This window comes from Tachypleus tridentatus, chromosome 10 (genome assembly GCF_004210375.1).
Source record: "Tachypleus tridentatus isolate NWPU-2018 chromosome 10, ASM421037v1, whole genome shotgun sequence".
NCBI lineage: Eukaryota > Metazoa > Arthropoda > Merostomata > Xiphosura > Limulidae > Tachypleus > Tachypleus tridentatus.
Window position 1 is genome coordinate 172,415,417 of NC_134834.1, and position 24,482 is coordinate 172,439,898.

General features: G+C 33.0%; 1 protein-coding gene across 4 annotated transcripts in view; it reads left to right on the forward strand.

Moving 5' to 3' along the window:
- Positions 1 to 607: 607 nt before the first annotated feature.
- The window catches only part of LOC143230919 (hemocyte protein-glutamine gamma-glutamyltransferase-like), a 43,246-nt gene continuing 19,371 nt past the window's right edge, over positions 608 to 24,482 (forward strand). The window contains exons 1-6 of one of the 4 annotated variants that reach the window (XM_076465237.1): positions 608 to 1,139; positions 3,739 to 4,014; positions 14,225 to 14,343; positions 15,372 to 15,479; positions 16,167 to 16,344; positions 20,549 to 20,687. In XM_076465237.1, the coding sequence (XP_076321352.1) occupies positions 803 to 1,139; positions 3,739 to 4,014; positions 14,225 to 14,343; positions 15,372 to 15,479; positions 16,167 to 16,344; positions 20,549 to 20,687 (1,157 nt within the window). In that variant the 5' untranslated portion in view covers positions 608 to 802. The remainder of the gene's footprint in view (positions 1,140 to 3,738; positions 4,015 to 14,224; positions 14,344 to 15,371; positions 15,480 to 16,166; positions 16,345 to 20,548; positions 20,688 to 24,482) is intronic. The other 3 variants (XM_076465238.1, XM_076465239.1, XM_076465240.1) reach the window with 3 other exon arrangements.

A 24,482-nucleotide genomic window follows, 5' to 3' on the forward strand; every position in this document is an offset into this window, starting at 1 on the left:
ATTATAAATATTACTTGATTTAATCAACTTGGGGTATATTTTATATGTAAGTAAAGTTGTTTCTGTAGATTAATGCCAAATATAAAAACAAAAAAAAATATTAAATTAAAACGTACATTCTTCAACTAGTCACCATTGTAAGTATCGTAAATAATTTTATAGCGAGCTATACCTCACTAAGCTCTTCTATGTACCTAGCATGTGTAAGCTCTCTGACCTCTGTCCAGAAAATACAACCAATTATCAATTTTTTTTAGCCTCGGGACTGAGTTGACAGAATTAGATCGAAGGTCAAATAATCTCTGTCAAGCCGAATTTAGTTCGGGGAGCATCTCAACAAACGTGGTTTAGAGTTGCGCTACAAACAATTTCATTCAAACAATAGCTTAATAATAAATGCTGTTTATTACTTTTCTTGGAAGAAAGGTTAGTCAGGATATTTTTTAAAATAAAATAAAGAACTGTTCGTTATCTTTGTGTTATATTCGTCACGCGAATTCGTTTGAATGTGTCGAGTTTTATTTCACGAGATCAAGCAACTGAAATAACGCTGACCTTGGTTGAGCAGAGTTCTTGGAGTACTACGTAGTTCCCCCTCTCCATGACGGGAACAGCCTTGACCGGTGAGAACCGGGAAAGTCCTGAAACTTTTGTTCTTAAAATGATCAGCTTCTTTCCTTACACCATGGGTTCTTTTTTATTTCATCCTGACTTATATATTCTGTTCTGTATCATCACGAAGGAGGGCTCTTGTCACTGTTTTCTTATCCTCTGAACACCTGAGCGTAGATGCTGTTGCAGAATGTGCGTAAAAATATTCCATCAAATGCCAAAACTTTCTGTAATAACGAAGACGTCGAGAATTTTGTTAATAGTCTCTAAAGCAAGTATTGTTAAACTTTATTTAATATTAATATTATTCGATTTAACAATGGGCTATAAAACAGCAAATGGAGTCAAGAATGTTTCACCTTACAAACTAGATAATGCAAAAGAACATTATACGTCCTCTTACGAAATGTTGAGAGGTCATAAACCAGTCTTGATTGTTCGGCGTGGTTACCCTTTCTACATTGCTGTTCTGTTTAAGCGGGCTTTTAACCCTCAACAGGACTTCGTAAAGCTGGAAATGATGTTTGGTGAGTTTCTACATATCATTTAGTTTCATTGAAACAGGCTTAATTAGCGAGCAAAGTGGAAGCAATACAGTAACCCTTAAATAACATATAATTACCTATAACAATACAAAAATATGAACCTTATTAAAATATGAAAATTACTTAACAATAATAATAAGTCCATTGAGATCATACATATAGAACTAACGTAGTGGTTAAGAGTTAAAATTGCTGAAAAATACGTATATGTATCCTCTACGAAGTACCATGACCTTATTTGTTTTTTCTAGCGTGTATTTTTTGTTTTTGAAAAATTTCAGTACGTTTATTTGCTTAGTACACTGAATTGTAACCTAATAAGAAACTGGACATGTTTAGGCTTACTTAACACTGAAAGTGAGAAAGGTTTAGCACCGGTAAGAAAAGTATCTCTAAACTGCATATAACTGGTACGCTTACAGAAATGTAAAATAATATTTTTATTCAGTTCTACCCTATGTTTGTACAAACTTTACCGTATCACGAGGTGTCAGTTCCGAGTGGAATTTCGAATGAATTGTAATATATATATATATATCAGTGAAATTAAATAATTACATCCAGATGAAGCCAAATGAATAAACAAACTCATGAGGAAGGACAGCGTTAAAAACAGCAAATCCCAGCTTTTGATTAATCATATTATAACCATAAATTTTTAGTCATAAGCAAAACACATTAACATGAAAAAAATACTTTGCATATTTTTTAAAATGGATCCTAGGGTACAAGCTATAACGTGGTATTATAAAATGTATCTTCGGTTTCGGAGGTTACTGCGGAAGTAGGACCACATTGCGGTGGGGATACACCGTTTTTCAGTCTTAACCTCCATTTCGCTACTCTCACATAAAAATATTAGAAAATAGGAGAGTGAGAGGTGAGTGTTCAAGCCCACAACGTCCCACATCTATATCACCCTTCACTGCCTGTAGAGAGTTGTAGGAAGGTGACTGCTCTCCCAGGTTAAAATAAGAATAAGAAAATATAAACATAAAAAGATGTAAAATAAATAAATAAATACAAATAAAATGAATAAAAAATGAAAATAAGATATTATAGATAGTCAGTCATTTTTTTTTTGTAAAAGAGTCAATATATACATTTACTTTTGGTTTTATTCCAGGTATAATATGTATATTTTTCTATGTACACAAACTAGTTACATAGTTTATAAGTTTATAGTCAATTATGATGCAGACAAAAACAAAGATTTTAAAATAATTTATGTCTACTGATGAATATGTATTACACATACACACGCATATACGTATAAGATAAACCATTATTATTAGATATTAATAATAGGCAAACAATCTTTCTGAACATAAAACTTTTAAAAATTAAATTCTAAGGGATTATTTGAGTCGTGTATAATGTACTTCCAATAAAATAAGAAAAAACAAAAACAGACTAAGAAATGGAAACTAGCTGGTTTGTTTCATGCTTCTTCTAGGAATGACTAAACCAATTTCAAATCTGACCTCTAACAATTTAAGAAATGTGACTCTCATTAAAGTATAAAGTCAACAAGACCTTCGTGCCTTTTAAAGTAATTATTCTACGAATATGTGTAATAAAATTTAATGTTAAGTGTATTGAATTTTTTACTCCTTCACTTGATACGTAATATAGGAGTTGACTCCTAAAGACACCGATTGTACAGTGTGCAAAGCATTGAGTATCTATATGTTACAGTCATCTAATGTTCATCTATTATTGGCTAGCAATTCCTGTTCCACTTTGCATTTAACCTCCTTTTTAAAGGAACCCCAGATATTTGTCTATAACAAAAACAGACTGAGAAATAGATTAGCTGGTTTGTCCCAAGATTATTCTGGGAGTGACCGCACCCTGTTTTTAAATCACACATGAAGAATGAATTAAAATATAAAATAGACATTTTATATTGGTTGTTTATTTGTTTTTAAAATTCGCGTAAAGTTACACAAGGGTTATCTGCACTAGTCGTCTCTAATTTAGCAGTATAAGACTACAAGGAAGGCAGCTAGTCATTATCACCCACCGTCAACTCTTGGGCTACTCTTTTACCAGCGAATAGTGGGATTGACCGTCGCATTATAACGCCTCCACGGCTGAAAGGACGAGCATGTTTGGTGTGACGGAGATTCGAATTTATAATAATTAAGAAAACAAGCTGTGAAGTATTAATGCAATTAAGACTGCTCTCACCACCACCATAGATCAGCGATAAACTGTAGGCATATTCTGCTAAATATTATATTTCAGATACTTACTGTGAGCACAATATAAATAACCCGTGTATAGCTTTATGTTCATCAAAAACAAAGATCATAGCTAATTAAATTAGACCTCAGTCGTTGCTGTGAGCCAGAAATTAATACAATAAGAACTTACACTACAGCGATCAACACTTGGATTTCTTTTTGTAAATTCCATGATAATATCTTACTTATGACAGTGTTTGGTTTCATAGGTATGTCTGTGTAATTTAATATTAAGTGTAAAACACGATTCGTTTTATTATTCTATCATATATAATTCCCTTGACCAAACTGTTTCATATTAAATTAGTTAAGTTTTTATTTTTCTGTACTAGGACCTCAACCTAATCTTAAAAAAGGGTCTCTCGTTGTGTTGCCCGTCACCGTCAAAAACAAGTTTACTAAGAACATCGATCACTGGGATATTCGATTGCACCGGCATAATGGCGCTGTGATCACTCTTCAGGTACAGATTCCCGCCAATACGGCAGTTGGAGTTTGGAAGATGAAAATTACGTCAATGCTAATTATATCCGGAAAACCAGTCTCGTTGCCAAACACCTACGAATGCAAGGAAGATATCTATATCCTGTTCAATCCGTGGTCTAGTGGTGAGATAGTAATTCAAAACTACAGAGATGGAAAAATAATATACAATCAATAATTTAAAACAGTTATAACATAAATATATCTAAACTATACTATTAGTTTACGCCGTTTCAATAACTACTTTCTTTATAAATTTATAGTACCAACAATACTTTCACTCTTATTTCGGTTAATATGTCATACTGATAATTCATATAAATATTTATTAATGCAGATGTGTAGCTGATACTAGTTAACAAGATAAAATATGGAAATTTAAAAATCTGCAAATAGGGATCGTAAAGGTAAAAGATAAGGAAATAAGGCAGGAGATACTGTAATATGATTGATCCAAAGTACATACTCCTATTTTGGCTCTATACTGTTACCTAGAATTACATGTGACTATACTATTTCCAGTCTTGTTTCCTTACTTTTATTACGGTCCCTATTTGCTGGTTTTTAAATTCCTAATTTTTATCTTTCCTGTTTGCTGGCTTTTTATGCTCAACTATGAGCGAAGGACTACTTGATATGGTTGCTGACCTTACACAGTGTAGTGATAAACATAGCTAGCAGTTAGCTGATACAGTTCATGATCATTTACTTTAGCTGTTGACTACTTCATCACATAAGTTCATAATGTAAAGTATTAAGCTGTATCTGGAGACTGTCTTGGAGATGTGTTTGAGAATATAGTGAATATTTGTAGTATCCTTGAGCTAAATTCTCTACATATATTACCTAGCAATAGGCAAATTGCTAAGAGTCAACCCAATTAAACGCCTATAAACTCGTACCTGTAGAAAACAAACTTCTTCAAATAAAACATATACGTCTAAAACACTACTTTAAATAAACCTTCGTGTCTTTTAAGGTAATTTTTCTAAGAATGTGTGTAATAAAATTTAATATTAAATGCATTGCATTTTTTTACTCTTTTTACATAATATAGGGGCTGTCTCCCTAAAGACACCGATTACAAAGTGGACAAAGCATTGAGTATCTGCATGTTAGTCATTTAAGATTAATCTATTATTGGTTAGTAATTCCTGTTTCATCTTGCATTTAAGTTATTTTTAAAGAAATCCCACATATTTGTTAGAAAGCTAACTTCAAAGGGTTATGATAACCTAGTTTACACTAGAATTACGATATATCTTTAGCTTATGTAAAATACAGAAGAAACAAATCGACTTTTTATACTCTTACGATCTCTGCAGTGTCTTATTTTGTATTTCACGCAAAGTTAAGCGAGGAATATCTGCGCTAGCCGTCCCTAACTAAGCAGTGAAAGACTAGCGGAAAGGTGGCTGACTAGTCATCACCACCCACCGTCAACTCTTGAGCTACTCTTTTACCAACGAATAGTAGAACCAACTTAACATTATAAACAGCTGAAAGAGCGAGCATATTTGGTTGGACAAAAATTCGAACCCGAAGCTCTTTAATTGTAAGTCAAGAGCCCTAACCGTCTGCACATGCCAGGACCCATGTTTTGTATTCTACAGGTTGTTCGGAAAGTCACTGTGCACTTATATATTTATTAACAGACATGTTTCAATATAGAATACAGTAAATAAATATGAATGACAATTATAAACAATGTTGAAAGTGACCCCCGTTACTTACGGGTTCCTGCTTTTTAATACAGAGCTGAGTCTGCGGATATCGAGTTTCGATATCCGTGACGGACACAGTCCCGACAATACATTATGTAGCTCTGCGCTTAACTATAAACAAACAAACCCTTTCATTAGTTTGATGAAGTAAGAAGGAGTGGCTTTGACTTCAGATAACTTTTCAAACACATTACTTATATTAACTCTCTTTTTATTTTCACTGTTCAGTTGCTTTCGTTAATTCTATTATAGGTTCTATACTTTAAAATTTACTGAACTAATCGTTTATTATTTATTTATTTTTATTTTATTTTATATTAAGGCGAGGGTGAGGCTGATACAATTTAATAAAATTATTTCATAACGTCCTTATATATATATGTATATATGTAAGAGTTCACATTAACCGTTATAGAGGAATATTTCACATTAGTCGGTGGTGTTGACAACTGTGTTTGATTGAATCTTATCGCGTGTTTTTTTTTTTTTTTTGTATTCGCACACAAAAGTACAGAATGGGGTTTCCATGTTGTGTACACCACAGGTATCGAAACTCATTTTAGCGTTATAAGCCTTCAGACTTACCGCTGGATCATAGTTCAAATGTATACCAACTTTCGACCAAATCAGTTTCGCCATTTTCAGAAATCTTGCAGACAACCTCACAAACATAACTAATGTTCGTTTTCTAAAGTCCCCCACTGATAAAGCGGTAAGACTTCAGATTTACAACGCTCAAATCAGGGGCTCGATTCCCCTCGGTGGACTCAGCAGATAGCCCGATGTGACTTTGCTATAAGAAAACACACACCTACGCTTTCTAAAAATAAAATGCGTTACCTGCATTTAATCTACTAGAAATGTCCGCCGTGCATTTAATTTATTTTTAAAAAATAAATTTTGTCTGTTGGGTCAAAATTAAGACTTACTTTGTTTAAACTTTAATAAGGGTTTTTCCTTTCCGTTTTTACTCTAGTATTTATATGACTAAGTAAGATCGGTGTTTTCAACATTTTATACGAATATTTTCGTTCACATTTATATTCACATTTCCTCCACTTATATATAGGCCCGGCATGGCCAGGTGAGACAAAGTTTTCGACTCGTAACCTGGGGATCGCTCTTTCAGCCATGGGGGCGTTATTATGTAACGGTCAATCCCACTATTCGTTGGTAAAAGAGTAGCCCAAGAGTTGGCGGTGAGCGGTGGGCGGTGATGACTAGCTGCCTTCCCTATAGTCTTCACTGCTAAATTAGGGACGGCTAGCGCAAATAACCCTCGAGTAGCTTTGCGCGAAATAAAAAAAACAAACAAACCATTTATATTTAATAATGTTAAGTAAAGATGTGGCGACTTACGAATTTAAAATAATAAAATTTCTGCTGGAAATCGTTCATTTAGGGCGCATTAAACTATTGGGACACCCTTAAAACTGATCGTCGGTTACAGTTACGCGCTACATTTCCGGTAGGGTTCGATATGGTACAGTCTTGGAAGCCATCAGTGAACAAGTTAGAAGCAATCTAGCAGGTTATGTTTACAGTCATGTTTAGAGTCATCGACCAATTTAATTTCTCTAACGGGGGTGAGGGTTCATTGTAATCCAGTCCAATCCGCACACACGTACAAAGATATTGTGGAATGTATATTCGTATGCTGAAGAGGTCTTGAGTATAGAGAGATAGATACATATAACACCATTCCACATTCGAAGATGTAAAGAACCTGTCCCACTCTTTCCCCCAAGATCGGTGCTTGTGCTTTCTATATATTTATATACATAACCACCAGTAGTTAGGTTAATTCATATATTTTCCTGTTATCGATTCTACAGTTGTTTATTTGCTATTAAACACAAAGAGTTATTTGTGTTGTGCTTACCACGAGAATAACAATCTGATTTATAGTATTATAAGTCCTCACATTTATCGCTGAGTTATCTAGCGACTACTGTATAGCTAAATGTGTCGAAAAATACTTATATGTGGCGTGTCTTATGGTTGACATTCGAACTGTGAACCCGGTTATTCTTGTAGAAAATACTCTCGTACATTATGGCACAGGATGCGTTATAGGAGTGACGGTCAAATCCCATTATTTGCTTTGACAATAGCTGATAATGGGTGTTTTCACTAGCTGCCATCTCTTTTGCCTGTTACTTCAAAATCGTGGACGACTGTGCGTTTGTATAGCTCTCCGTAAAAACTCTGAAACAAGCAAACAAACAAAGTAAGACGTTTATCTGGGATTTTAAACTAAATCATTTTTCTTTTGTCGTTCATTCTCTCTTGTTTTCTTTTTAATTATATGACCCTTTCTTGATACTTTTGTCAAGTCCTTTTTATCTTTTATATAATTTAGTGGCTATTTTTGTGTGTTTACAAACCTTAGCTTCTTACATGAATTGATTATACTTAGTTCAAGTTTCATGTATTGAAAAGCTATGATTCGCTGGACAAAGAGAGCAAAGTGATGTCCAAAACACAGGCATACGTTTTTTGTTCAGTGCTACATGGATTTCATTGTGACTAATTAGGCAGTGTTTCAACTTAAGAGATTGAAAGCTGGCGAGTTATTTACTGATCCAGTAGAAGAGACCGTCAACTTATCTACACAGGTACACTCGCACTTCTTGCCATTTAAATGTCTCCAATCTGTGTATTTCTTACTGAACCGAAAATTCATTCAAGTTGCCAACTACAGAAAATTCCCCTATTTCTTGATTGAACCTTCTGTTATTCACGAGTTTGCCTTTCTGATATTTGTCGGAAAATTGGTTTCATCTGAAAATATCGTAAGTAGATAGAAAGAAGACATTTTGGTGCTATGATCAGGATTTATTATGGAGTTTCTAAAATTGTAACGTGTATAATGGCGTTTGCTTGATTTGTTGAGTTTAAAGGAATGCTTTTTCTGAAAGAATGGTTTTTTCTAGACTTAGAAGTACTAGCCACGACCAAGATAGAGATGTAGGGATGCAAGGACACTGAAGGTCATTGACGTAGAATTTGGCGTTAATCGAGTCTGTCACCACTTGTGGAGATCTTCCAGTCAGTCAGTACACAGCAGATTCAGCCCCGGTTCAAACTAGGAAAACCAGCTTAGAAGGATTGAATGTGCCACTTGTGGACGATCTCCACCTGTTAGAACTGTTTCCTCAGTATGTTAGATAGTAGACATCCACGAATAAAAGACAGAATGGCCAAGTAAATGGATGACTACTGATTGAAATGGCTCCATAAGCCCTTGCTTTCCAAGCCACTGAGTTAACTTTCTGATAAGAAACATTGCTTAATATTTTGAGGAAATCACTTCCATAACCTACTTAATGGTTAAAACTCTAGGTATGCTCACTTTACTTACTCGAATTCTTCTGCACTAGTTACCTGAAAAGCATGTCTTATCTAAGATGGAATTATATTTCTTCTGAAAAGTACAGTAATCATTGGAAAGGCCATGAAGACAAAGGGTTTAATCTGGACGTCTGAGTGTCTTAACGTTGTTACTTTATAAAATACAGTATTGAAATATGAAAATGTAGGCTGTTTATATAACAGGGGAAGCAAGAAAGTAAAATTCCTGTGCTAGAACTTAATAATTAACTCCAGAAACTGGCACATGACTTGTAAATAAAAAAGTCCCTAAAGAAAGCAGTTGAAAGCATTGGCGAAGGCTAATGTTTAAAAGCATAGTCAGCATCACCTAACTTGAGTCATTTTAACTGCGTAGAACACAAGCAGTTTCGACCTCCATTCTTTTTCTGCTAAACATCAGGCTTTGTTTATATGTTAACCAAATGGTAGGTTAGTGATGAGGCTAAATCAGAGTTTGTCGTGTACGTTTCTGTTGACCGACAGCGAAGACATATGGTAACAAGACCAAAGTTAGATTGTCAAGCGGATCAGTAAGTCATTCCTTGGGCACGTATTCTATGGGCAAAAATGAGTGTAAGTAAATGTTAACCTATGGATGTGTCACTTGACCCGTATCTACTTCGTAAGTGTAACTACACATTACGAGTCATTTTAGATTACAAGTTCAATTAACTTATCACCAATGAAATTCACCTGGCCTTACTATGGAATGTGGACTTTTGTATGATAAATAAAATCTTAGATGCTGTCTTGTTTTAGAACTCACCAGCAGAGTTTCCATTTCTTGTTTGGGAGTATTTCGTGAGTGTTTTTTGTTGCTTGTTAAATAACGAGTGAAGTTCGAGATCATGATGTAGAAATTCGTGCCAAAGGCCAGCCTTTCCGTCTTGTGTTTAGCGAAGAAAACATCGGTGATAGCTTTACGTTAACCAATGTCAAACGGTTATGACAACGTCCATCTAGGAACTCATCAGAAAGATGCAATGCAGCTTTCAACTGTAAGTCATATAAATGTAAAAAATATATATATTTAAAATTATTTTTTCTCTATTTCTTTGGTGTTTTTGTATACATGAGTGGATAACTGTTTTCATTGTGGTTTGGTTTTTGCTTGTGTAAAGGTTTTGTTTTAATTCACTTTTATTGTGTCATTTATTAAAAAGGAGACTATTGCCTCCTGAAGGTGGTAGATTGGTACTGTTAATGTTTTTATATATGTGTGCTACATTTTTCTAAGTATGTACTTGTAAATTGCTTGTTCTTTGATAAAGGGTTTTATTTCTTTTTTCAGTGTAATATTTCATTACCTTTTTTGTTAATAGTGAATATTTTCATTCTTTAATGATATTACTTGCTTATATGCTACCTTGTAAATTTTGATTTTATTTGTGCCCAGAGTTTTATTTGTAATTATCTCATTTTTTAATTATATATATATATATATATATATTATTTCTTTGCATTATTTAAGTTGTAGTTAAAGGGTTTTTTTCTTGTAATAATGAATTTTGTGTATGGTATGTTATGGGTCTAAGGTACAATTAACACACGTCGAGGTCACTTTGCGAGTTAACAGATATTCTGCTTTAAAGCTCAATTTAATTGTTGGCTTGAGAGAGATATGCGAGGGAAGTGGTATCCAGGAATATCATGCTTCACTTCCTCCTATGGTAAAATATAATCATTCCAAATTATAGATTATTTAGTTTCTGCGCTGTCATGGTGGCAGCACATGGTTTAGCGTAACTAATATTATATTGTTTTGGTCACTTCAACCCTTTATTCTTCTGTTAGTCCATTAACTGAGTCAGGCTTACTACTCTTCTCGAGGGACCAACTAAAAGCACTTTAAAACTAATCGGCGCACTTGTACAAGCTCAAAAACATATTACAATGCTTAATAGTAATCTTCCGCGTATTCTCGTCCATTTATTGTGTGTGATGAGGTGAAAGACTGGGCTTGTGAGTATTATGAGGAAAAATAAAAAAAATTGACATTTTCATTTATCTCCCAAGTATAACAATATTTGCATTGATAGGTGTTCGTCAAGGCTTACATCCATAACCTATTACATTGAAGACGTTTTAATCTGGTTGAAAAATCAGAGAGAAAATGGAATTCTGGGAAATTTCAAAATGGCGGCCATGTATCATATTTTCATTTGAGTGGGAATATGTTCCTGTTTGAAACAGCAGCAGTAGTTGATTATGCTACCAGACAGAATAGTGTTGTGGAATGTGGCTACTTTGAGAGGAATATATAACGAAGTTTTGCCTAGTTCTAAATCTACGGCTGATGATACAGGCCATTATTTCCTGACTGAGAAGCTTAGCTGACTTTACTACTTCTTCACTTCCCACTGAAGATAAAAATCGAAGTTCTTGTGGGAATTCTCCAGAACCAGCTGATACATTTTTAGTGTGTTGGGATAATCCAGGACATTGTTACACGATTTCCTTAGAAATTTCAGTTCGACAAACGTGGCAGAACTCAAAAGTTTGTACTTGATGAGTCATGCATGATACCACCAAGCTTACTTCCTCTGCCATAACCCAAATTATTTCAGAAACTTCTGTTACCGTTGGGATGGATATTAGCTTTTGACAGAAATCAATAACATCTTTAAAAGCCGTTTTGCGCTGTATACTCTCTTCAATACATGGGTCTGGCGAAGACATCTTCTGTTGTTTACAACTTATTAAAAAAAACACTCTATAACAAGATATATGGCATTTTGCTTCACTCGACGTGAGATCTCTTGAACATATATCCAATATTTGACCTGCAAGCTCTGCATTCTCTGAACATATTTGTTTGTGTGGAGTTCCAAATGTTCTCACCTTATCGTCTTGTCCGAATTCTTTTATTGTATTTCTCCTTCTTACAAAATATGCATTCAATTACGAAACGGGTGTGATTGGCCGCCCGTCACGTGGACTGTGTCGTGTTGATGTATTAATGTGACCTCATTGTTTAGCTTTGAGCTTCTCATGATCTATGCCCCCCCCCCATAGTAGCACACTGGCATATCTATGGACTCATACTACTAGAAACCGGCACAGACAGCCTATTATGTAGGTTTGTGCTTATTTCCAAAAACAAACAAGCAAGATCTTTGTTGTTGTTGTTGTGTTTTTTTTTTAATAAACTTCTGACGCTGGTGTTGAATAGTGGTTTCTTAGTGGTTGCAGTTGCACAGCTTTAGCCTAAGTTTTTAATCTCTGCAGCATTAATAAGTGTGATCCGCAACTGTTAATCTCTCACGTCACTAAAGGTTAGATTGGTTAAATTTTTGCTTTTGTTGCTTGTCTTTTATATGAACATCTTTCCTGGGAAATCACAGAAATATGGGGAAAGGCTTTATTCAAAGTGACTGCTAGAATATGTTTGAATATAATATTTGTTACAGCACTTGTAAAATAATCCCAGATATTTGTGGTGCAGGAACATACATTACTTTCAACAAACTTGTTTAAATATATATATATAATATTTCTGTCTATATATGTACTTGCCTGTTCACTTATTCAGACTGAGTTTCACATAACTGTAGTTTTAGAAAGCCACTAATTACGGGTGTAATTTGTGAATAAAATTTATATAATTAGACGAATAAACTTATCGTATCTCTATTCTGATGATAATATAACGCCCACCTATGAAATTTCAGTTAATAAGTTTACAAATCATATTAATGATCCAACACTGTTCCTGCGATAAATATCAAAAATTGAAAATTATACCATATAAAATACAAAACAGAATCGAATTTGTTTCTCAAATGACATATGATACCAGAGACAAATGTATTCATATTTAAGATGATGTCTTTGCATACATGCTCTTATAATGTGGTTATGCACTGAGGTGAAAGGCTGTCTTGTGTTGAGACAGTTAAAAAAAAGTGTCTGATAAAAAAGCACCAATTCAAAATGGCTGAAAACTGTTATCAACAAAGTAAAGACAATGTTATTAATTCAGAGCATCATAAGCTTTACAAAGGTACACATTAAATGAAGAATTATTACACATAACCGTGGTACCATGACAACTAAAGTCTGAAATCTGTATAAGAAATTATGTCGCCCAGCAACAATCACTAAATTGGGAATTCCCGGTGAGAAGCTACTAAAACAAAAGGTCCGCCATACTAAAATTGAAGACTAGAACACAAGGAAGGCTATGATACTAATGATTCTGTTGACTGATTACTGGAACCAATTTAGCTGGCATATCTGATGAACTATGTCATAGTTGATGTCGCTTCCCGTGAGGATATTTCAGTAGTTTATATCGAGCTTGTATTGAAGAAGTTAAAACACGAAAATCCATTACTATTCGAACTATTACACGAAACAAAACTAACAGCTGGTTAATATTGTCAGTGAACAGAGGTCGAGAAGTGGTGCTGTTCACTGGTTAAAGAAAGCAAGGGGATGTTGGATATAAAGACACACGTTCTGTGTTCAGTGTTACTTGGCTTGTATCGTGACTAGTTCGACTGAGTCTCAATTTAAGAGACAGAAAGTTGGCGACTTATTTACTGTTCAAGTAGAAGCGATCATCTGCTTGTCTATGCACACATACACATACTTTTGTATATTGTATTTAAATAAAGATTGTTTTCACTTCCTTTTTAATGTGTCCAGTCATTTTATTTCTCACTCAACTCAAAATTCAGTATAACTGCTAACCAGGGAACACTTTCTATGTTTCTTGATTAAATCTGCTGCTTTCAGTAGGTTTGCCTTTCTGATACTTGTTGGGGAATCGGTTTCAACTGTACATAAGGATCATATGATATAATCAAATAGGTGAATATATTTTGGAACATGAAAGAATATTTTATAATGTGTCAACGACACTATATCTATCACATCAAGTGACAATGAGACCTTTTGTTCAATATCAGGGTTCATCACGTCGACAAATATAATAGAGGTTTAGGCATTATTTATATGATCAGTTATTTCATGAAAACCTATTATAGTGTGAACTAGATTTAGTAAGCGAAATGTAATTTTTATTAACTTTATTTAAGTCATTTAAAAATCAGGTTTTTAACTAAAGAATCATAACTTAACATTATTTCCTTATTTTATTTCTAACCCGATTATTTATTTGTATGTGTCTTTGTGCGTGTAGTATGGATGTGTACAACAACTTTTGCTGTAGACACTTGACAATAAAGGTTACGTTTCCATTGGTTTAAAATATACCACTTCTTATCCTCAGATGATTCTGTATATATGGCTGATGACGAATGGAGAAAGGAGTATGTTCTGAACGATGTAGGAAAAATATACATTGGATCATATAATCAGCCAGTGGGACGACGCTGGATCTTGGGTCAGGTATTACTATTTAACCATAGTCTTTATAATTTTGTTTTACAAAGTTAATAATATTTGATATAATTTAATCTGACAGAAACCTAATATATACATTCTTTTCATGTTCTACTTACACATAAGATACACTAATATGATTCTATCATAAAACGCTAGAATTTAAACATTCTTTGGAATGTCAACGCAAAATTAAGTTATCGAGAAGAAAATAAGTGATGTGATAAAAATGTCATGTTGAAAAGATATCGTAAATTTCCTAAGGCGAAAAATTAATTAATTTTTCCAAATTATTTATATAGAAATACTCTGATAGACAAGGAAAGAAAGTGTTCCAGCGTCAAGCAACTTATGCGCAAGACATGAGCTCAAACTACTAGGTTTCCAATATATATTAGTTTATAAAATGTACTCTCTATTTGAAATGAATCATAGATATTGTAGTGTACATTATTATTTCATGACAACAAGCAGGACATTATAATAATGTAGAAAATATTATATCGTAAATTAAGCATATTTAGATTCTATTAAAATTACTGACTTCACACGTACTGTAGGATGAAGATTTGTTTGTTTTAAAGTAAGGCCACATTTGGTTATTTGCTATGTCCACCTTGTGAATCGAACCCTGAGTCTTTGCATCGCAACTTTTTAGCTTACCACTGTTTCACCAGGGTATTGGGATAATGAAGAAAAATGTTTTAGAATTAATTTTGTTTCAAGTGATCAGTCTCAAAGCAATTCAACTTTATTGTTGTACTGAAAAAGAAAACATCCAAGAGTTTACATTTTTGACAAATGCATTGAGTTTAACAACATACGTTGTTTTTGTTTTAAATGCAGTTGTTATTAAAACACTGATTCTTTCAATCTTTTATATTTCATCCATCTCGATCCGAAAATTATTGTGTTCAAACGTATGTGACTTAATTTTCTATATTCTCGAAGAAAACTTGTCTAAATATATAATTATAATGTTATTAAATACATAAACATGGAGAGTTAATTTATTTAACAACTAATGTTTTCAGTTTACAGAGACAGTTCTCCCAGCGGCAATGTTTATATTGGAACGCGCTCGTTTAGATTTCGCTGATCGATCTAATCCAGTAAAGGTAGCACGTGCTCTTTCAGCCATGGTAAGAGTTTGGTTTGTTCGTTTTCACCGCTAATTTACTTTCATTTAACTTTGCTACAATTTTTATTCATTATACTGACTTGATTTTTCTGCCCTTTTCTCTGAACGGTTTCATATTATTTCATCTAAGATTTGTAAATTTCTGTTAGAAGATACACGGTTTACGAATCTGAATTTTTGTTCAAACTTTAATTTCATGTAATGTATGAATGTCCATTGAAAAAACTGTATAAGTGTGTCCATTATGTTTAAAATGTGTAGTGCATTTTGATTAGTTTTTCCGTAACAGTGAAATGAGAACCAGCACATTTTATTATAATTTCATACACGTGGTTCTTGGTTAAACTGAAACCTTCTGCCCTGAGATGAAGAAGTTGGCATATTGAGTAGATTCAATAACCTTTTTGTCTATGATACAAAAGTTTAATTATAAAAAATTCAGGGTATTATAACATAAACAATTTCATACGAATCAATGTTTAACTGGTTAGCTTTATTTATGCACAAGTTTAATATTATCATTTATTTTATGAAGTCTTATAAAAGAGACTATATTGAAATATACAAGTTTCGTTAAACCATCCTCGAAATAAACAAAAACCTTTGTCATAACTTCGCAGTCTAAACTTGTACCTGCTTGTTGATAATTTTATTTACTGTAACTCGTAAAGCTCTCTATTGTCCCAAGATAAACGACGTTGACGATAAAGGCGTGGTAGAAGGTAAGTGGGAGGAACCCTACGATGATGGTACCGCTCCCTGGATGTGGACTGGGAGTTCCGCCATATTGGAACAATACTTAAATACCAAAGGGATTCCTGTGAAATACGGCCAGTGCTGGGTATACGCTGGTGTATGCAACACTGGTAAGTATCCAACTTTTATCAGCATATATTTGAAAGTAAATCTTAAATCACATAACGAAGCGAAAATATTGGGGATACGTTATTGGTTTGAAAAACTGTTCATTCGTTAATTTAGGTACCTCTGGTTAACCAGAAATTCCAATATAATTAATAACAGAAGATTGTATGCATGACCATCCCCCCCCCCTTGAGTTGCACATCACAAATGTCTGTGGACTTGTAAGGTAAAGAACAAGATTTCGATACCTGCTGTGGACAGAGCACAGATAGTCCATTGTGTAGTTTTTTTTGTTTAACTTGAAACACATTTAATGCTTTCTTATATTGTTTTTCTTACAATAACAACTATGGGATTTATTATTTAAATTCGAAAACATCATTTTATGGAAACCCTAAAAGAAAAGTTTCTCTTATAGTTAACTCGGATATTAACAGGTTTTGGTGATATTTAAATCAAGGTAAAAAAAATGTTACACTCTTCTCTTCACAGCGTGTGTTCGTTCTTTCATTGATCTATTCAAACCGTTCTTAATGAGTTTAACTTGTACACTTGGACTTTAACACAGAGCTGTTTCCGAATTTTTGGTTACCACCTGGTTGGTAGGTTAAGTGTAAGGTGTGGGAATGAAAGGAAATATACTGTTAGAGGGTTTATACTTTATATAATACTGTAAATATCCTTCAGAACTGGCATATTACATCATAAATATCCTTCAGAACAAATCCGTTATATCATATAGATCTTCCAGATTTAATATCTTGTATTATACAGGTCCTCCCAAGAATTAATACGTTATATCATATATATTTTACAGATTTACTATGTTATATTATATAGGCCCTTTCAAGAATTAACACGTTATATCATATAGATTTTACAGATTTAATATGTTATATTATATTGGTTCTCCAAAGAATTAACACGTTATATCATATAGATCTTACAGAGTTAATATGTTATATTATATAAGCCCTCCCAATAATTAACAAGTTATATCATATAGAGCTTCCAAAATTAACATCTTATGCCATATAGGTCCTCTAAAACTAACACAGTTATATCACATACATCCTTTAGAATTAATAGTTGGTTACATAATTATATATTTTTATATGCTAAAACGAAATTATAATACATTGCGTTAGTTGTTTGTGTGAAATCACACCACAATGGAAAATTGACACAAATTTTTCTTTACTAGTCATGCATAGAGTTGCACTAAAAAGCACGTATAACACCTTGAGCACACACTTTTCGTCCGCTCAACACCAAGCTCGTCAGCTCAGCAGGGTGATTGAAATGCTTTTATATCATTCTTTCTCTGAAACCTTATAAAACAACACAAGAAAGGTTTACTAAAAATTACTATCAGTCTTACAGTGATGTAATATCACACACAAACCCAATCTATAGATGGAGCCTTCCCAGGATAATGTTTTATATACGAAAATCGCTGCTTTGGTTTTGTATTTTTATTCTATAGATTTCCAGAATGCATAGTTTTCCAGAAGGTTATTAGAAATTTCTTTTTTCACACAGACGTGAAAATAAAAGGTGAAGATATAGTGATTATTACATGATTTATTTAAATAATACAATACGGTGTGACTCATATTGATTACATGATTTATTTAAATAATACAATACGGTGTGACTCATATTGATTACATGATTTATTTAAATAATACAATACGGTGTGACTCATATTAATTACATGATTTATTTAAATAATACAATACGGTGTGACTCATATTAATTACATGATTTATTTAAATAATACAAAACGGTGTGACTCATATTGATTACATGATTTATTTAAATAATACAAAACGGTGTGACTCATATTGATTACATGATTTATTTAAATAATACAAAACGGTGTGACTCATATTGATTACATGATTTATTTAAATAATACAATACGGTGTGACTCATATTGATTACATGATTTATTTAAATAATACAATACGGTGTGACTCATATTGATAGTTTCATTATAAAGACGATGTGTATTAGCACAACTTTTAGAAAACTTCATGCTATTTACTGACTGTAGATAGTACGTTAATAACAGAAAAACTTGTTAATCAAAATTACGTTTGATATTTTATTCACCTGATTTCTCGACGTGTAAATTACACCCTTGTGCAAATTAATTGAAACAAATGGTCATTTTACAATATTTTCAGCATGGCGGCCGGTGTAGGCTCGCTGGACCCGCTGATTTCCTTTAATAGTCATTTTTTCATACAGACGGCGTCATTAGCTGTGTTTTGCAGTACGATCGATTTATTTTTGGGATATATGACGAAATTTTGAGGAATATTACGTCATTCGAAATTGCGTTAGAAAGGTAAGGAGACCAGTCAAAAAACAACTTCTTACCAACTCAGTGAAGAAAAAACGGTATCAATGGGGTCTTAAATACAAGAACTGGATGCAAGAACAATGGAGGAAGGTGTTATTCAGTGACGAGACTCATTTCTTCGTACAGGGTCATCAAAGAAGTCTGCATGTTTGCAGATCTCCAGGTGAGAAACTTCGAGAATCCCACATCAATCAGTTCGTAAAACATCCCTTGAAGAAGATGTTTTGGGGCTTTTTCAGCTACTATGGCGTCGGAGGCTTACATATCGTAGAAGGTATGATGCGAGGACCACAGTACATCGAAGTTTTGCAGAGAAGAGTCGTTCCAGAATTGAGAGATTTCCAGATGGATCTGACATTTTTCAGCAAGATCTGGCTCCGTGCCACACATCGAAACTTGTGAAGAATTGTATGACTACAACGCGAATAAAGGTGCTAGACTGGCCTGGAAATTCTCCAGACTTAAATCCTATTGAATATCTTTGGGCGATTTGTAAAGAAAGACTTCGGGGAAAAGACTGTACTACGAAAGATAAGCTAATTGAGGCCATAATTGAGGTGTGGTACTGTGATCCAAAAATTAATAAAGATTGCAGTCAATTCATGGACTCGATGCCAAAGCGGATTAATGATCTTCTGAAAAATAAAGGCGGCCATATCATGTATTAATTTGTGAGTAATTTTTGGATTTTCAGAAATAAAATACAAAAAATTGAAAAAATTTGTAATTTTCCGCCTTGTTTCAATTAATTTGCACAAGGATGTATGTATGCTAGTGTTACCGTTATTTTGATATATGGTGTATCAGCATTTTTCCTACGGTAATTTACTGATTTTAAAACGTTACAGAAAAAGAAAATCAAGTTGTATTGGACATTTTGAATTAACGTCAAAATGCCATTACATTGGACACTATTAAATGCTTTTTAGATATTCATCATACGTCCTATTATTGGTGTCACTTCTCATACTCAATTATATTAGAAATTCTGCATTTGACATTTGCAGTAATTAATTTCATATTTTTTGTCAACACGTTATTCTAAATCACTTCAAGTTTTTTCTTAGTAATAATAATGATTTTTATCATATTTCTTATCATACTCATTATACACAAGGTTTTCGTCAATACTGCTTAATAATTGACTCAGTCCTAATCACTCCAGACAGAATTAATCAAAATTGATTTTGAGTCATAAGAGTGAGTTCTACTAAAAGATATATGTAACTATTTTTTTATTTTTTTTACATTCTCAACTAAAGTTGTTGAGTGAGACATCAGTAAGTCTAGTTTTATTATTGAATTGAATTATACAAACAATATGGTTCGATTATTTTTGATAATTTATTAAACGTGTATAATATTGAATTAAAATTCATACACGTCTCTAATCACAGTTGCATTACCAGAGCAGTTATTTATAGCCATATAAAAGTTTATTACTTACGTTGCGACGTTCTTCACAGGTGCCTTTAGTTACAACTTAGTTGAGATCTCGTTTATTGTTTGTCAACGTTCTAAAGGTTTAATATTTTGGGCAGTTCTTCACGAATATTTCTAGATACAACGTAATTATGGTTTAAATGATTAATAATTATCAAAATGCGTATTACGTGGGGCTGTTTCTCACAAATAGCTCATTTACAGTGACAATTTCAATAACTTTTCTACGAGAATTTCTGTTATTACTAATTTTTAAAATAACATTTCACTTTTAAAGATGTTTAAAATGACCAAGTTTTGTTTTAGTTAAACAATTTAAAAATTGAAAATTACTCACTATTCTAGCTGGGCCTACAATTACACAAAAAATAACAATTAAACATTAATTTCAGTGTCTCGCGCCTTGGGCCTTCCTTGTCGTCTCGTGACCAACTATGTGTCAGCTCACGACACAGATCACACTTTAAGTATTGACAAGTGGTTTGACAGAAATGGAGACGAAATTAAAACCCAAACAAACGATTCAATATGGTAAACATTTTATTATAATTTGATAATGTTACTATTATTGATAATTATAATTTGATAATGTTACTATTATTGATAATTATAATTCGATAATGTTACTATTATTGATAATTATAATTCGATAATGTTACTATTATTGATAATTATAATTTGATAATGTTACTATTATTGATAATTATAATTCGATAATGTTACTATTATTGATTATTATAATTTGATAATGTTACTATTATTGATTATTATAATTTGATAATGTCACTATTATTGATAATTATAATTTGATAATGTCACTATTACTGATAATTATAAGTTGATAATGTTACTATTATTGATAATTATAATTTGATAATGTTACTATTATTGTCATATGGACATTGTATGAAATGGAACCAAATCATTTTGTGTGTATGTGACAATGAATTCATTATAACAGAAACGAAATTTAGTAATGAATATGAGGGCTGTAAATAAGGAAAAAAAACTTTTATTCACAAATACTTCTAACGTATCAGAATGCAAATATTACATTTTCAACGAATTGTTAGATTATATTATGATTATATTTAATCTCATTAAATACTGTTGAAATATTAAGTTAAAAGTATACTTTCTTCTGTCGTTTAATCGAATGTTTAAGTACTTTGATTGATGATGTTATCATAACATTATTTAGTAAAATTAAGTATAATTTTTTTTATTTTATTGAAGATAGAATAAGTCTATTCCGATCTGTCCAAACCTTTTTTCTAAATGAAAGGTTTTCGCCATAAAGACCTCCCACATCTTTACTACGTGTGTTTATCTTAAGGTTCTCTTAGCTAAGAATGCGTGAAAGTTATACATGATACGCCAATTTAAAAGGATCACGTCTAAAAGTTAGTACCGTATGTTACATAAGCAACCAACCAGCATATCTTAATTGTAATCGCTTACGGGCGTTAATCGTAAATATTTCACTTAACGAAGATTACTCACGAAGTGCTTGAAGCAAGGTCGCAACTCCCCCACATGCACGTGCATGAGTGTTAATTTTCTAAATCTTGGCACGTTTTACTACTAGGAAAAAAAACCAGAAAAATCACAGAAAAAGTTCGGGTGTGTAACATAGAAGTTCCTAAGCACAGACGGTCAATAACACTTTCCTTGAAGGTTTTCTAATCAGCAACATGTTGCTGCAGTTGCATGTCAAGTTCCTTATATATCATTGGCTACTGGAAATTTCAAACCACTCGGATGTATAAAAATCGTTTTGAAGAGAAATATTCATACAGCAACGGAAAACTTGCACAGCTTGCGGATGTGGTTTTGAATCTTGTTACTGCTCTAAACCCTCAAAACTACATCTGCAGTAACCATTCATCTGCAAAATGAAAAATATGGCTATGATAGAAAACCCTTTGACCCCAAAAAAGTATTGAAATGATGCTGGGAATCAGAACATTCTTATTGGACCACAGACCTGTTGAGTAATCAAAGTAGCTGCCGTGTACTTTTGTTTTCGGTTTGCTTGAAAGTGGTCTTGGAAGTCGACGTCCACGTACTTATGAAAAGTGTGTTAAGTTGTACAATAAAAAAGTGAATGAGTCATATTTTGCAACAGACTGTTGCAATATAAATTACGATATCAAGTAGTAGTGGGCATTTATCCATAGGGCTGGAACTGAATTTATCATGAAGCTACTACAGTTACTTGAGAATTAAGTAGGACTTTCCTTTTACAAAACTGATGCCAGACTTGATACCGACGTCGTATAACTAACACAGGATCATGGTTTTTACTAGAACCAGTACTCCAAGACATAGTCATGAAATCTCAGAAAATATAAAACGCTCTGAAACAGGGATTTTCAAACTGCAGTATACTTAGTAGTATTGGTACATGGAGCTAATGTCAGTGGTACACGACACAATGAATATAAAAAGATCATAAAATTTGTAATAACCTCTATCTGAGCTTTCCATGTGTACGTGCGTACTATGTCCTTCATATATAGTCTCACACATACATAATCTCGCAGGGAATTTTCCGCCATTCAAAATGACAAAAATGGTGCCATATATTTTTTAATCGTGCGAGGAAAAAACAATCGCATCCTTTGACATTAATGAATAAGTGCTAAATGTGTGGATTTCTGTTACTAGATTTTTATCTTTTCTTTTAAAAATTGGGCTAGGGTTTGTAATTTTAAAAAATAAACACACGGTAGTACGCAAGCCTGAAACGTTTGAGAACCGCTGCTCTAAAAGAAAAACAATGTATTTTTCCAATACATCTTGTAAATTATTCAACAATGACAAGGCTTTGCAAAACGCAACAATATAAGTATTGTTATTTGTCGATCTTTTATAAAAACTAAAGAACTCCAACTAGTTATATTTCCAATCTTATTACTACCCCCAAAATAACATGCTCAACAGTGTCAAAGTCTTACTAAGTTTTAATGATATTTATCTCTCATTCACTCTTTTAGTTGGCAAAGCTTTAAAAGTAGAGAGAATTATTTATAAAGAATAATTTGAAAATAGCGAATGTTTCATTTACACTATATTTATTTGAAGTAAAGTTATTTTACAAAAAACTGCTTATAGTGTTTAGTAATGACGTTATCCTCGTCTCTTAAACTAAGGTTGCATTTTTAAAAAGTAGAAATAACATGAAAACAGGTCACTGTAAAAAAAAGCCTAGCTCTTAAGTGTGTCAAATGGTTAAAGTCGAGTTATGGTAATCTCTTTAATCTTCATTCATACAAAGTTTGTTTGCATAGAATGTATATAATGTAATGTTTACTTATTAGCAGAATAAAATGTGAAACTGTAAGCTTAGAATTGTTCATACTGAAAGCTGACTTTTTCTTCCCTTATCACTCTTCCACTTCTCGCTTTGTCCTTGGAACAGTATATCCTTCCAATCAGCTTCACATAAACTTTCAAGACAAATCGAGTTTTAAATCACCATATCCTTTTAAGGTCACCAACAACAGGCTCGATGCTTATAATGTTTGTTAGGCCATACGTATAGCTTTCGCAATGTGGGTTCTATTTCACACTTATCACCTGCCAAATAGGATTCACGAGAATTCCTGTAATAGGTTTCTATACAGGATGCTTCGTTCCAGAACGTGAGTTGCTAAGAGCCTTTTAATCTTGCCTTGTGACCGAACGTCACTCCAAAAAACCCAATTGATCAACATGTTCAAGGAAACTGCGTCATCTTCAGTAGTGTCTTTGGATGATATTTTAATATTTTTGTCTCGAATAATTTGAAATATCCTGCACTTACAAGATTAACTCACGAAACAAAATGGCTTTTATTTTTAACGTTCATATTCCATTTCTATGAAATAACAGAACTGGACCTATTCCTCAGTGCCAAAGTTAAAAAGTGGGTCCCTCTGGTGACACAACATGTGTTCTGTTCTACAACTTTGCGCTTCGACAAACAACAAATTCCATATAGTTTGACTGTTATTTATATGTTCGTCTCCTAATGTTGATACAACTAAACTATATTCCATATGACTTTATCAGCTTTCCTTTCTGTATGCTTAATTCTAACCGAATACAAACTGGCTTTAGATGTGCTTTACTCATTTGTGCAATAGAGAACAAAGATAAATGTTAAGTATGCTGTTTTAAGGTCCCAATCTTTAATGCTATAAAAAGTTATAACACTCTTTCGTGTAATGTCTTAAATGGTAACTGCAATAGGCGTGTTTATTGTAAACCAACTAACGGTAACCAAAACCAGCTTGTTTACTGTAAGTCAGATAATGGTAACTGAGACAAGCCTGTTTGTTG